At 37.8% G+C, this 16,219-nt stretch overlaps 1 protein-coding gene and 1 pseudogene across 9 annotated transcripts in view; one reads left to right on the top strand and one right to left on the bottom strand.

The window, feature by feature from the left end:
* PLS1 (plastin 1) overlaps nt 1-16,219 on the bottom strand; it is a 105,138-nt gene that overhangs the window by 33,899 nt on the left and 55,020 nt on the right. For 8 of the 9 annotated variants that reach the window (XM_087870256.1, XM_087870251.1, XM_087870252.1 and 5 more), the window contains 3 exons: nt 9,780-9,883; nt 5,165-5,328; nt 3,481-3,610 (listed from right to left, as the gene is read on the bottom strand). In XM_087870256.1, coding sequence (XP_087726382.1) covers nt 3,481-3,610; nt 5,165-5,328; nt 9,780-9,849 — 364 coding nt within the window. In that variant the 5' untranslated portion in view covers nt 9,850-9,883. Of the gene's footprint in view, nt 1-3,480; nt 3,611-5,164; nt 5,329-9,779; nt 9,884-14,574; nt 14,736-16,219 lie in introns of all 9 variants that reach the window. The other variant, XM_087870255.1, reaches the window with a different exon arrangement.
* LOC123788503 (U6 spliceosomal RNA) lies at nt 11,388-11,486 on the top strand (annotated as a pseudogene).

The following is a 16,219-nucleotide window of genomic DNA, read 5'->3' as shown; positions in this document are numbered from 1 at the left end:
CCCCCACCAAAATATACAGAGTTGTGATTTGGGGCTTGTAACAGAAATACTAATTTCAATCAAGAGCTATTTGAATGAGTGAAGCACCTCCATTTCTGTGGAATTTCTACTACAAGAAGACTGATACAAATATAGATACAAATCTACTCTCAGCCATCTGCATCCTCAACTTCTCAACACATGGTTTCTAGTGTGGGTACATTGATTTTTAGGCCAAACATGTTGAGCTAAGCAACTGGGAAAATGGAAAGAAACTTAAAAGAAAAATGTTCCACTGCTTTATTGTTACTCTGTAAATATAAAAATAATTTAACAACATAAATCTTCAAAGAAAGTAATTCCCATTTCTATCACAGAGTAGCATATAATGAACTGACCTGCTCCAATTTCTAGAAATTAAGTAATTTTCCCAACGGCATATTTGGCAGGCACTCCCAAAGTGTAATCTATCACACACACACACACACACACACAAAATCAAAAAGATACATATTAATATTTATCTTTTGTACATATCATAATCTGCCTTTTTATCTTCTTGCTTCACCATATATACCTCCTCAGAGACTTAGAATCTAGGGATTTAAAGATCACTAGGATATTGTACCTACCATTAAGGAATTTTTAGTGTAATGATAAAAAAGATACACGAAAAACCACAACATAAGGGAAATAAATAGACCATAAGAGAGATATAAGCAATGTTCTAGAGAATTCAAAGAAAAAAAGAATCATGTTCAGTTGGGGTGGTCATGAAAAGGCTTTATGGAGAAGGTACAATTTGTTTGTTAAGATTTTATTTATTTCAGAGAGAGTGAGAGAGAGAGAGAAGAGCGGGGAGAGGGACAAGCAGACTGCCCTGCTGAGCAGGGAGCCCAAAGCAGGGCTCAATCCCAGGATCCCTAGATCATGAGCTGAAGGCAGATGCTTAACCACCCAGGTGCGCCGAAAAGGTACAATTTGAATGACAGATTTTTAAGATGGGGAGAGAAAAGGAAGATATTCCAGGTATAGGAACCAGGAATGAGGTACTATTTCCCAGCCACTAGGATGGCTGTAATAAACAAAAGGGACGATAATAAGTGTTGGTGAGAATATGAAGAATTAAAACTGTCAAACATTGCTAGTGGGAATGCAAAATGGTACAACCACTTTGAAAAACAAGTTTGGCAGTTGTTAAAAATATAAAACACAGAGTTACCAAAAGCCCTACCAATTCTACTCCTAGGTATATACCTAAGATAAGTTAAAGCATATGTCCACACAAAAATGTATACAAAAGTGCTCATACAGCAGTATTCAGAATAGCCAAGACAACCCAAATGTCTATCAACTGATGAAAGAATAAGCAAAATGTGATGCTATCCATAGAACAAAATAGTATATGGCAATTAAACGAATGCAGTACAATGTATGTCACAAGGGGTAATCCTTGAAAATGTTATGCCAGTGAGGGAGCCTGTCAGGTGAAAGGCCACCACTGTATGATTTCCTTTACGGGAAATTTCCACAATAGGCAAATCTATAGAAATAGAAAGTAGATGAATGGTTGCCAGAGGCTGGGGGAAGGAAGAAATCGGGAGGGTCTGCTTATGAGCATGGTGTTTCTCTTTAGGGTAATGAAAGTGTTCTAGAATTAGACAGTGGTGACAACCAAACAACTCTGTGAATATACTAAAAACCAGTGAACTGTACATTTTCAAAGGGTGAATTTCATGGCATCTCAATTATATCTCAATAAAGCTGTTCTTTTTTAAAAGCTACTAAATGTTCCATACCTAGTTCTAGATAATAGTTATGTGGGTAATCATTTACACATTTACATATTCATATATTAAAAAGTCATCAAGCCATACACTTAAAAATAGTATACTTTATGCTCTTACTATGTGCGTCACCTCTGGGGAGAAATAGTTATTGTTCAAGGCATGAGGGAGCCACTGAGGGTGATGAAATGTTTTCTCTTGATCTGTTTGCATCTACATGGATATAGCTATAGGATGTTTACACATCTAAAAATTAATTGAGCTGTACAGTTAAGAATTACAACACCTTGCTAAATGCATATTATATTTCAATAAAAAGATTTTTTAAAAATTGAAGATGATATTTCATTAGCATGTGCAGGCAAAAATGGAGTTAAGGAGTGAACCCCCTTCAAAAAATAAGGTAGCAGTTATAGATTACTGCCTTTACCACACATTTGTAGGGGGAAAATGGTAGAAAAAAATTAAAATAGGTGGGAGAAGTGTGAGTATATCGTTACAGAAAGATCCAGTTGAAAGGAAGGGAATCAAGAGGATAATTAGCAGATTCAGATCTCGAAGGAAAAGAGGGAAAAGGGTTACCCACTAGCAATAATTTAAAAAGCACAGTTCAGGGGCTCCTGGGTGATTCAGTCAGTTAAGCATCTGCCTTTGGCTCAGATCATGATCCCAGGGTCCTGGGATCAAGCCCTACATCGGGATGCCTGCTCAGCAAGGAGTCTGCTTCTCCCTCTCCCTCTTGCCCCTCCCCCTGCTTGTTCTTTCTCTCTCTCTGTCTCTAACAAATAAACAAAATCTTTAGAAAAAATAAAATAAAAAGCATGGTTCTAATTATGTTAATATAAACAAAAGAAACTTAACCAAAGGTTCTCTTGACCATGAAAAGTAAGCTTAACATGGGGTAAGACATTTCATCTTAAGAGTTAATGTGACTCCGGGTTTCCCACTGGGCAACAGTCCAATGATTCTATCAGATCTAGCAAATCAGATGCTGCACTCTCTAGGCACCTAGTTGCTTGATAAAAGATGAATCAGGAGTCTCAGCTCCTGGAAAATGGAAGGGAAAGGTCCTTGCAATAAACCTCTCCACAAATCCCTAGGTCAGGTCTAAAAGTAAAGCCAACTCACCAGTCAGGATGAAAAATCCATTCAGAGGTTGTGACTGAACACATGCAATGCTAAAATAAAAAACAGGGGCGCCTGGGTGGCATAGCGGTTAAGCGTCTGCCTTCGGCTCAGGGCGTGATCCCAGCGTTATGGGATCGAGCCCCACATCAGGCTCCTCCGATATGAGCCTGCTTCTTCCTCTCCCACTCCCCCTGCTTGTGTTCCCTCTCTCGCTGGCTGTCTCTATCTCTGTCAAATAAATAAATAAAATCTTTAATAAATAAATAAATAAATAAATAAATAAATAAATAAATAAATAAATAAATAAAAAACAATTCATATCTTGTTGGTTCTAATCTCCTTGTTGTGAGCTATGCCTGACACACGGTAGGCACTTACTGATTTCAATGATTCTACGATTTTTCGTCCTGACACCTCTGAAATTGAGATGCATTTCAAAATGATGGCATGGTATAGTTTAGTCTGATTTTCTCTCGATGGTACATAAAACCATGGTGTGAATTACAAATGAATGGTATCTTATGATGAAATATCAGACTTAGTGAATGAATCAATGACTGAAAGATCAAAAAGACTGGCAGGTTACCTGCATAAGAATGCTGTGTGCCCTCACTGGAAATGGATGAAGTTCCTCCAATAGCAGTAATTCCTTCTCTCTTGTTAATTAATTGGCGGAATGTCCTGCTGATGTCTTTGCTTTTTAACTCTTGAGTCAGCTGGAATGGAATATAAGTAAAATTGAGCCCTGATCAGACAATCCCAAAAAACCTTGCAATGCGAAGGATATTTAGACTTCTTTATTTATTTGGAATGACATCAAAATAAATCCTAATCAGGAATTCTCACCCTTATTGGTTGTGTACACAGATAGCTCTCATGTCATTTTACCCAGAGCACAAAATGTGCAAACTGCAAAAGAAATTTTATTATAATTGGGCTTAAGTTGAAAACACTGAAATTATTCTCCTGTGCTTGCCACGACCTTTTGTCGTGCCTTTTAACTAACTACATGATTAAGTTTTTAAGTGCTTTAATGAAGATATTTGCCTGTCTGAACCTTGCAAATGTATATATGTTAAAATCAGTAAGTCAGATACTGTAGGAAATAAGAGAGGCTTGGAGAAATGCCCTCTCCCAATCACTCTCATGATTGGTTAGACTGAATTTAATCAGTACTCCAAGTAGCAGCCAGAGTGAGTTTTTAAAAATTTGAATCTGATCATGTCACTTCACACTCTCTTCTTCCTATATCACTGGCTTCCTACTGCTCTTATGATAAAAATGAAAATCCTGCAAGACCCTGCATAACCTGACCCCAACTTACTTCCCTAGCTGCATTCCATACCCTTACCACGTCACCCTATCCACACTCAGCTTTTTTCCAAGTGCTTGACAGTATCTACCATCCCTAAAGCCACACAGAGACTCCACATCGGCTGTCACTTCTGCCTGCCTGGCACCTTATTCATTTCCCCCACTCAACCCCTTTTATCTGTTTAACAACTGTCTTCAGATCTCAGCTCAGGCTTCATAGCTCCCAGGACACGTTCCCTGAGTCCCTTGGTTCTCCAGCCTCACCACCAAGTTCTATTTGCATATGAAACATACAGTCATGGTGGCAGTGCGGGAAGAAGTGACAGCCCTTGCTCAGCTGGCAAAGGCAATGTGGCCAGGTCACCTCTCTTGGCCCGAGAGTTTGAAATACATGATATTCAATATTCAGTTCAACAACCCATTTTTCTCTTGTCAGTTGAGTCATGTATTATTTTTCATCTTGTTCAGTTCTCTGAGCCTTGAGGTACTTTAATAATGAAACAATGCTATCAGAGCTAGCACCAAAATTTACCTGGTGGCATTTGCTGAAACTGAAGGTATAACTTACTACAAGGAAATAACCAGTGTGTGGGGAGTATAGCTTCCATACCTGAGCTATTTCAGTCCCCAAAAATATTCCATTTCTCAAGACCAAGTACTGAGACATTAAAACATCTGTACACAAATAGTCAATAAGCACCAAACTCAACCATAGTTTTACTAGCACATGAGATATTACTGTCAAAACCTGACTTCCAACAATTTGAGAATGACTTTTTCCTTTCTGTTACAAATTATTTGTGGACACTGTTGTTGTTACCATCATCATCATCATTATAAAGCAGTGCTTTTTTCTGGTCTCTGCAGCCAGATTTAACCAAAGAGAGCAATGACATTACTAAAATTCTGCTCAAAGCAAAAAAGGTCAGTAATCAGGAGAAGATGGGATTACTTACAGACACAAACTCTTGAAAATTGATTTTGCCATCTTTGTCGCTGTCAGCAACTGCTAGAATTTTCTCCACTATCTCGCGCACCTTGTAGCCAGGCAGAGGAAGGCTTGCTTCCTTAAACAGGTCCTGAAGTTCATAGTCATTAACATACCCACTGTTGTCAGTATCTGTAAAGATAAATCATTAGCTGTCAAATACCATTTGTGCTCTTCATTAGAGGTATGCACCCAGAAGGCCTCATGGGAGATTCACAGACAGGTAGAACCCTTCCGGTTTGTTCCACAACTTGCAGTCACCTTTCTCCTATACCTGAACTGTACAAGGTAGTCTATACACTTGATCAAAAAACTCATATTTAAATGGACTTTATCCACATAGATTTAGGACTCCATGCGTATTTTAAGTACATAGCACGAACACTGTTCCAACAGATGAAAAACTCAGGCTTAGCACATGACTAAATTTCAAAGAACTAAGCATGGACAAGTCTCAGATACTGAGAAAAAACAGCAGCAATGGTCATGAGGGAATACCCACCCAGATTTTCACTTCTTCACAGAACTGACAAAATGGATGCAGGTTCCACATTCTGTATAAAATATCTGCATCATATTTGTATATTAAATACAATAAGGTCTTTCTGTTATACTTTCACTTGGTGGCAGCTTTGTTTCATTTGTCAATAATTCATTGCTTCTTCATTATGTATTTATGATACCATTATGTAGGCTGAATCATGTTTGATGTCATTTTGATATTAAGTGTTCAAGAAATAATTTCACACCTGTATTTGGACTTTTGAAAATAGGTTTCCAGGCGTTTTCACGCTATCACTGAGGTGCGCTTCCCTAGGTTTTCGCTAGAGATTAGATACCACTTCTTGGCACAGAACAAAGGCAACACAAAATGCTCCTGCCCAGAGTTGGCAACAGAGCTTTGGATTGTCTGGTTAGTTGCCTGGATCCACCTTGTTATGTAGGTTTTCTTGGCCCATCTGCTAATAGTCGCTTTGTTTCCTCTATTTCACTTTTTCCTCTCAGTAAAAGAGCCATTCTCACTATAACTCAATTAATGATAAAGACAAACTTTGAAAGTCTCGTACACAAGTTTTAGAATTAACACCGTTTAGAACAAATGGAAAGTTTCTCAACTAGAATCTACCAATAACTAACATATTGCTACAATCTCAAAAGTCAGCTAGGAACCTTGATATTGCAATAATAATATTACTTTCTTTGAACTTAGAGCAAAATATCATTATTTAATACATCACAAGTTCAGAATTGTTTCCTATAATTCTGAAATAGGCAAATAAACTAGCTGGCTTATTTCTTTACCAACACTGTGGCAGGGAGTATTTAAAAATAAACAAGATCGAGGGACGCCTGGGTGGCTCAGTTGGTTAAGTGTCCCACTCTTGATTTCGGCTCAGCTCATGATCTCTGGGTCATGAGACTGAGCCCCACATCTGTTCCCTTGTTGGGTGTGGAGCTTGCTTAAGATTTTCTCTCTTCCTCTCCCTCTGCCCATCTCCCCTACACTCACACACAAGATTGACGAAAAGTTGTTTACCTGCTAACCGTCATGCTATACTAATAAGAATACTTAGGAGCTGGGGCTCTGAAGATGAATAGGTCTTTGTGCTTAAATTCCACTCCATCCCTATGGCCTCTGTGGCTTGGGTATGATGTGACAAGAAATAATAGATACCATTTAATAAACACATATTCTGTGCCACGTGACCTGTTAGGAACTTATTTCATGAAATCCTGTAACAACCTTGAGGTAGTAAATAATATTATTCTAATCTTAAAGATGAGGAAATCAAGGCTTAGGTTAAATTATCATAAAGAATATAGTTTAAAAAGAAATAAGACTTTCTTATAACTCAACAACAAAAATAAACAACTTGATTAAAAAGTGGGCAGAAGAAACAGACACTGACTTGAAATGAAGAGACATTTTTCCAAAGAAGTTATGCAAATGTCCAATCCATATATGAAAAGATCCTCAACATCACAAAACATTAGGGAAATGCAAATCAAAACCACAATGAGATGCCGCTTCATACTCATGATGGCTATTACGAAAAAAATTTTTAACAGAAAATAGTAAGTGCTGACAAGGATTTGAAGAAATTGAAACCCTTATGCGCTGCTGATGGGACTGTAAAATGTGCAGCCACCACAGAAAACAGCATGATGGTCCTTGAAAGATTAAACACAGAATTACCATATTATCCAGCAATACCACTTTTGAATATATACACAAAATAACTGAAAGCAGAAATGTGAACAGATATTTGTATACTCTTGCTCATAGCAACATTATTCACAATAGCAAAAAGGTAGAAACAACTCAGGTGTCCTCTGACAGATGAATGGATAAACAAAATGCGATGTAGACATAAAACAGAAGGCTATACAAGATGAGAAGTTGGTATTTAGTGGGCTTGGGAAGATGAAAAAGTTCTAGAGATCGTGGTATGGTTGCATAACAATCTGTACGTAATGCCACTGAACTGTATACTTAAAAGTTATTAAAATGGTAAGTTTTCTTATGCCTATTTTACCAAAATTTATGAAGAAGAAAAGAAAGAAGACAAATATTTTAACTTGCCACTTCTCCCCTGAGACCCCAAAAATATCCCATGTAGTTAGTTTAGGTGGGCATGTCCCTTTGCCCCCAAGAAAAGTTGTTTGGTAGAAATTATCAGAGAGAATACTGAGTTCTTGGGGTGCCTGGGTGGCTCAGTTGTTAAGCATCGGCCTTCGGCTTGGGGCGTGATTTCAGGGTCCTGGGATCGAGCCCTGCATTGGGCTCCCTGCTCTGCTGGGAGCCTGCTTCTTCCTCTCCCACCCCCCCTGTTTGTGTTCCCTCTCTCGCTGGCTGTCTCTCTGTCAAATAAATAAATTAAATTAAATTAAAAAAAATAGAGAATACTGAGTTCATAAGAGGCAAGTTATCTTGTCAATAAAGCTAGTACATTCTGTGCTAGTGTTAGCACTGCCCTCACAAAGAGCAAATTATCTGGCTGTCAGATTTGTTCCATCAATGAATTATTTATTCAAAATATCATTAAATAAATACTGCAGGATTATATGTCCATGAGTCATAAAGAGTAAAGCTATACAAAGAAAAGGGATTACTAATTCATTCATATTTCACTAAGACTTAGGTAGCACTTTTGTTCAAGCTACCGAACTGCACTATAAAATAACAGCAACAGCAAGCTAAGAGATATATTTTTATTACTTCCTCTGTTTCAATGCTCAAAATGAGCAGAACATTCCAGTAATTGCCCAATTTTTGTCTTGAAAAGACTCTGGGCACCACTTACAATACTCTATAAAATTTATTATTAATAATAATCTTCTAGAAATCGTATCATATTCATGCAATGCTCTACTGACAAATATACTGTCCTCAAAATAATGAAAAGATGAGAATTAAGGCATTCACTATGAGCCTAATTCAGCCACCATGTAGACAGTATTTGGAAGGTTTGAGTTACTCTGGAGATGGCTGTGCAGGGAGAAGTGCAAGGGCCCAGGGATTTGTACAACTCACTTTACTTCATAGCAATGATTTGTAAGTTATGAGCTTCCTGACAGCTTTACTTTTTTTTTTTTTTTTGGAAAGCTTTCTTTTTTAAACTGAAATCTTCCTTTTTTTTTTTTTATTAGTCTCTAAAATTCGTTCTGCACTGCATTTCATCTATACGAATTTTAGTGATTATTCACCAGGTTTGTGAGAAATCTAGGCGTGAGGCCAACTGTGATCATTATATATCCTCCCCGGTCTACCACCTGCCTGTTTCTCATGGACTGCTCTTCTGTACCCTAGAAGGAGTTTACTATGGGAAGGGCAGGGGGGTGGTGTCATGGTCCCAATGTCCTTTCACTGTGCTCACCTTTCACTTGCATGCTTTTGCAGACTAGAGCAAAAGACAGAAGTTAAATCCCTGTTTGCCACAGATTTCCTAGGAACAAAGTGCGGAAGAATCGCAATCCAACAGAGTATGAGGGGATGTTTTGGGAAGAAAAATACAAAGCTGTCGAATGATAATGTCCTAAAGACAAAACATTGAATGGCTTTAAAAAGTGAAAGAAAACAGGATATGCAGCCTTTAAAAACAACCCCAAGGTTTTTTAAAAATTATGCATGAGGGAGAAGGAAATTAAGACATATGGCCTCTAAAAACAATATTCAGATTTTAAAATATTCTGCTTGAAGTAAGAAAGTGTTATTGTTAGTGACAAACACACAAAGGCCAGAGTTCAGTTTATAAACAAGGAAGTGTTTCTATATTTTCTCTCTGTAATGAGGGTATCATGTTAAGCATATCCAGTTACACTGTCATTCATTAACCCAGATTACTCTCGCAAAGAAATTATCAAAGAATTCAAAGTCCAATTCTCCTAGAAATTTAAGCCAGTCTTAGTTTATCTTTCAGAAAGAAAGAAAGAATTCAGTGAAACCTAGATGGGGGGAAAAAGGGGGAATAAAGCTAGGGGTAAATGGGTGGTAATAAAACCAATAAAAGGTATTGTCCCATTCCTGGAAGTCTGATATCAAGCAGAACAGCAATGCCATATTTGGTTTTTCTCAAGCATACCTATTTTATTAAATGCTTCTTGTAGCTCTTCCAGTTCCTCCCGTGAAATGACAGTGGTACTGTTTTCCATCTTTGGAGAAAAGACTACCTTCAGGTCTTTATATCTAGAAAAAGTAATGTTATAAAGAGAACATTAGCCCTGTGGAAACATTTACCTAAGCAATCTAAAGTACAAAGGCAGTACACTATCCAGAAGAAAACACCTGAGAGGTCTGGCTGAAAGGGAACAAATAGGAACAGACCCCCGGGAACACCACTTCCCAACATAGGTGGGCCAGACAATAAGAGAGTCAGTACAGGGAAGAAACACCTGTCTTTTACACCTTGTGCTTATATAAGGCATAGACGTTTCTCAATAGCCTGTACAATTTTCATTTACAGTTTACCCTACTATTTCAGTAAAATAAACACTTCAAGTTTGAGAGAATTGTAGCATTTATAAATGTACAGGAAGTGGTCAGAAAGTAAAATCTTAAGACAGGACTAATGTCCACAAAAAGGAGAAAGTAAGCACATAATTTTTGAAATACAATTTATTCATTAAAATTTTTCATTGATCAAAGATCATATTAAGCTGTGGGAAGCCCTCCGAAGAGTATTATGACTCATGTGTCATTTGTGATCTGTATATCAACCTGCTAAGGAATTTTTGCTGTTCTTTCAAAAGGACGATTTCTGAATCTTACAGTTATTCTGGGGCCTGGTTCTAATCAAAGTATAACTAAATCTTTGGATTTTAAAAAATATACCACTGCCCACTATTTAATTCTACTCTGTTTAAAAAAAAAAAAAAAATCTTAAGAGAGCAAGTAGTAGAGCTGAGAAAGGGGTAAATGGAATTCATCCTACTCCCCAGATGCAGTTTCTTACATCTTAGCATTAAATAATAAAATTTTACTGAATTCTTACTTTTACAATGTTTCACTATAGTTAAAACTATTTATAGGCATACTTATTTTGTGTTGAAAGAGATTAAACAGATCTTTTAGAATTTTTAAGCATAATCCCCTAGTTCTAAAATGCTAATTCTGTCACTGCCGGCTGGCTTTGAATGTCTGTGGTTTTGGTCATCCTGCATATCCTTCCCCATATTCAAAATGGTTTCTACTCCTTGCCTCAAGTTTTAAAAATAGTGATCCAAGGAGCACCTGGGTGGTGGCTCAGTCAGTTAAGTAATTGCCTTAGGTTCAGATCATGATCCCGGGACCTCACTCTCACTTTCTCTCTCAAATGAATAAATAAAATCCTTTAAAAAACAAAAATAAAAACCACAGTGATCCAACTTTCCCAATTGCACTCCACAGAAAGGCTGCAAATTAATAGTCCTTGTGTTGACCTCACATTTGAAAGGATAAATATACCTGGGGTTCTATTCTTTTTGCTCATGCCTATTTGAATTTATGTGATTTGTTAATTACATAAACTATTGTTATTTTCCCACAATCAGACAAAACCAGCACTTAACCTTATTGACAAACCAATTACCAATACAATATGTTTCTTATTTTTTAGGTTTATTTTTATAAGTAATAAAGTTGCTTCAAGTCCTTTGGTATTTAAATGAAAGAAACAGAAAAATATAGGGCTATCTTCAAGATACACTCTTAAGTGCTTGTTTCATCAGCACTAAAATTGGAATAACACAGAGAAAATTAGTATGGCCATTGTGCAAGCAACACACAAATTCATGAAGCGTTCCATATTTTTTTTAAAAAAAGATATACCTTTTTTAAAAAAAGATTTTATTTATTTACTTGACACAGAGAGAGAGCACAAACAGAGGGAGCAGCAGAGGGAGAAGGAGACTCCCCTCTGAGCAAGGAGTCCGATGCGGGACTGGATTCCAGGACCTTGAGATCAGGACCTGAGCAGAAGGCAGACACCCAACCAACCAAGCCACCCAGGCATCCCGAAAGATATACTCTTAGAAGAACAAAGCAAGGTGCAGAAGAGTAAATATAGTGGGGGGTGGATAGGAAGCTATATCAGTTGTATGGTTAGAAAACATTTCCAGAAGGATACCAAAAAAAGGTAACAGTGATTGACACTCTAGGGGAACAGGAGATTGGTTGCAGAGTGGGAAAGGGGTTTACTTTTCCTTATACACATTTCCATTCACTTTTGTAGACTATAAGCCTACCAAAACCAAAATAACTGAAAATAAGACAGGCAATTGTGGTAAAACACTGGAAAAAAATAAAATAAATACTAGTAGTCTGAAGGCACACATTATTTAATACTGATAATGCTAAGATCGATACACACGGTATCTACATGTTACAATTCCAAATAAGAGCACCTATTTTCCTTACAAAGCAAAATACTATGATTAAAATAGTAAAATGGGGCACCTGGGTGGCTCAGTTCACAGAGCATGCAACCCTTTATTTCAGAATTGGGGATTCAAGCCCCATGTCGGGTGTAGAGATTACTTAAAAAATATATTTTTTAAAGATTTTATTTATTTATTTGAGACAGAGAAAGAGAGTGAGAGCATGAGCAGGGCAGAGGGAAAGGGAGAAGCTGACTCCCCACTGAGCAGGGAGCCCGACACAGGGCACTATCCCAGGACCGTGGGATCATGACTTAAGCTGAAGGCAGACACTTAATGGACTGGGCCACCCAGGTGCCCCAATATATGCATTTTAAAAGAAATCTACCTCTGTAAAATTCTTGGTAAAGTTTTTTGGGGAAAATTCTAGCTATATCAACTCATATTTATCAAGCACATAACTTGGCAGTCCTGAAACACTGCAAAATGCAGTTATTAGAATTCGCTTTGCAATTTTAGAAATGAGGAACCCATCACTTAACCAGTACCCAAACACCTGACATTGAAGCATTCCTACCTGGATGCCTGAGACGGCTCAGAAGAGCATAGTTTTTCAAAGTCAGTCCTGAAAAATGCAGTCCAGAGGGCAGCCAGATCACTGACCAGAGACCCACCAACAGGGCAGGTTATGTTGAATTCTGTAGATAGATATACCTTCCCATAGATTTTGACGTGTACCATGTATTTCTTCAGTAATTCCAACACTACTTTCCTCCTCTGCTTTTTTTCTTAGCCCATATAATTTTAAAAACTTTCTTTCACCAGTTAAAGCCTTTGTTATCCCCTCTTCTAATTCTCAAGCATATCCTGACACAACCAAATATATATTTAGAAACTTAAGGAAGTATATTCTAAGGATGAACTCAATTTAGATGAAATTTGATCCAATCTTTTATCCTCCCTCAAATTTCTAACCTCCCTGAACTGTTAAAAGCTTTACCAGAATTAGTCTAAGCAGCCATTTACAATTTACAGGATCTAAAACTCCAGGATCTAGACAGTTTCAGAGAACAGGCATTAGGAACAACCCTGAGACCAACAAGATTCTAATGTCTTTCAATCAACTGAGTTTTTGAGGTAGCTATTGACCCAGCTGAGGCAGCTGGCCCCCTAGTCTATCCTCCAAAATTCCTTTCTTCCCTTACTTTCCCCTTCTCTAGTAATATAAAAAATAATGACAAATATTTACTGAGGCTTTCAATGGGCCCGGATCTATGTTAACCTCCTCACACACAGCTCACTACCTATCTGTTCTACTGATGGAACAGGCATCCTCTCTTAAATGTAAATTAGAGGGCTGCAGAGATTACCTGCCTAAGGAAGGCAGACAAAATGAGAGATTCAAAATCAAATCTGCTTCTAGTGCTTCCAAGCTCTTAAATTTAACGTGTAGTTAATTAACATCCCTATTCTCTCACTGCAAGCATCACAGGTAGTTTTAAAGAAAAGATTGATGACCACTTCACCCTTGAGTGAATGATAAATCCTTACAGTGCTCAACAAATTTATATTTTAAGGGCATATTTATATTTTTTAAAGATTTATTTATTTATTTGAGTGAGAGAGATTGTGCATGTGCGTGCAGAGGGGGACAGGGAAAAAGAGTCTTAAACAGACTCCACACTGAGCACAGAGCCTGACAGGGGCCTCGATCTCATGACCCTGAGATCACAACCTGAGCCAAAACAAAGAGTCCCATGCTTAACCGAATGCGCCACCCAGGTATCCTAGGGTAAATTTATATTTTAAAGCAAATGACTGTTTTCTTTAGAATAACGGATGAACACATTATTATTTAATCAATAGAATATACATCATTAAATAAATGAACCACATCTGTTTCTTAAAAACACAGTAACTGGAGAAAGCAAAGTACTAGAGGTTACAGAGTATATGTACCAATTATTGTAAATTATAAAAACACAAAATACTGTATATGTTGTATTTGTTGTGTATGTTGCCAAACATAGGTGGTAAAACTTAAAAACATGGGAATGACAAATTCAGAATATTTGTTGTCCTATGGAGAGGGAGGCAAGGGGCACAGCTGGGGGCTGAAGCTCAATCTATTAATTTTTTAAGAAAAGTTTGAAGCAATTATGGCAAAATTTTTAACATCTGTTCAATCTGAGCATTAAGTATATGGATATTGGTTAAATTATTCCTGTACTTTTCAGTATTTTTTGTTTTAAATATTTCATAATTGTTTAACTTTTAAACTCAGACAGTAAAAAATAATAAGTAAATAAAATAATAAAGATAACACAAGAATATGCTTTGAACAGGAGAAAACTTCCCAAAGCCCCTCAAAGACATGGAGAACAATTTTTTTAAGTACTTCACTACTGAACAATCAAATAGTTAATATTACTGTGGCAGAATAATTTATTGAAATATCAAATTGGGTTTATTTTCCACCTCCTCCCTTTCCCAGTCCCACTCCTCAACTAAAGTAATAACTACCTCTTGTCTTAGGAATGCTGGCAGCACAGAAAGCAAAACCAGTCTGGAATCTGTGGTTCCTGGAGTCCCTGGGTAGAAGTACAAACTTCCTTAGGGTTTACTTAGGCTGGATGTGCTGTGAATGGGGCAGCAGGAGGAGGACATCTCTGAGAAGCCACTAGCTGAGGAAGACAGAGAGAGAGAGAAAATTACCCTGGTGGGGAAAGAGGAAAATCTGCGGAGGCCAGCAAGAAAGACTGCGGCCACAGGGGTGGCAAAGAGAGGGACAGACAAGGTGCAGCAGAATCTCTGCCGAAGGGATGCACAGAGTAAGCAATGGGCGTTTCCCAGGCCGACGCTGAAGACTAAGGACCCAGGACAGAAGAGCTTCCTCCAAGCCTTTGCTCTGTTTAAGAATCCAGACAACAGAACCTGAGGGGCAGATTCCAGGTACCTGAGAAAGACCTGACTGCTCAGGCAGGATGAGGCAACACAGTCGAAATAAATTTGCCTAAAAGAACATAAATATATATGGTATTTCTTTCATACCTGACTTTTATGGAAAAAGCCTTGATAGTGTTTCTCTGGAGAACTGCCTAGGATCAGAGGTTCCAGAGCCCTGCAGTATACTATGGTATCCTATATCCTCCTCCCCTTCTTCATAAACTATTCTCTTATCTTCCACCACAACCCTCCTCTTTTCCTGTTATGTCCTATTTTCAGCTCCCCATTACAAGTTTAAAGATCACAAGGTCACTGGAATAAATCACTATGTGAAAAAATAAACACCTAAGAAATATGAATTGATTAAAGGGTTTTCTTTTTAGTTTAAAGGAAACCTGGAGAATACTTTCATTTTTCTGTATTTTCAGCAATCCCTTTTTTCAACCACACTTCACAACTGGGAGTGGCATCATTTGTTTTCCAAAAAGCAAACATTCATATTCCATATCAGCCTGTTACTTTATCAGATTTTCTCTAGTGAATTGGAATGTCTATGGACCCTCTAATATAAACATGAATTAGAAGACCACTGACCTTGTTAAATATTAGACTCCTACTCTACATACCAGACTGACCCCTCTTTGGACAAAGCAAGCTATTAAATGGGGACGATATAACTCTGATTTCTCCTGAGCATCTTTCTGCAAAGTGAAGTCAGAGGGGAGCATGACCCACACCAGAATACCAATGTAAGAGCATGTGGTGAGTCAACAAGTATTTTGAATTCAGAAATGGATTGAGACCAAAAAAAAAAAAAAAAAAAAAAAGGATTATATAGAAGGACTTAGAATAACTTTCTCAAGGAAAGACACCTCATTGAAACGGAAGCTATGGCCACAACTGACCTTCACAATTCAGTGTATGGGATTTGGTCACCCAAATACAGAGGTTCAAATGTTACTTGATTTGTGCAACTAAATGAATGGATGTGAAGAGCTAGAGCTGCTCACTGAATAATTAGTCAGCATGTAGGAAAAAACTGGTCTCTTCTCACAAGGCCTTACTCCAGACTTCTCTGCGTTGATCCTGACTAACCACAAACAGTGTCAACTCTGTTTGGAAACACCAAAAGAAAAGCTGGAGTAAGTGCAAAAGTGATGAGGGATGGCCTAGGCAGAGCAGGATGGTGTGTAAAGCTTGCCTCCCACTCTGTGCTCAGCTC

Source organism: Ursus americanus, chromosome 20 (assembly GCF_024610735.1).
Source record: "Ursus americanus isolate L20-20 chromosome 20, mUrsAme1.1.p, whole genome shotgun sequence".
Taxonomy (NCBI): Eukaryota; Metazoa; Chordata; class Mammalia; order Carnivora; family Ursidae; genus Ursus; species Ursus americanus.
Note: the sequence above shows the minus strand (reverse complement) of the source record. Positions and strands in the feature narration are given on the sequence as shown.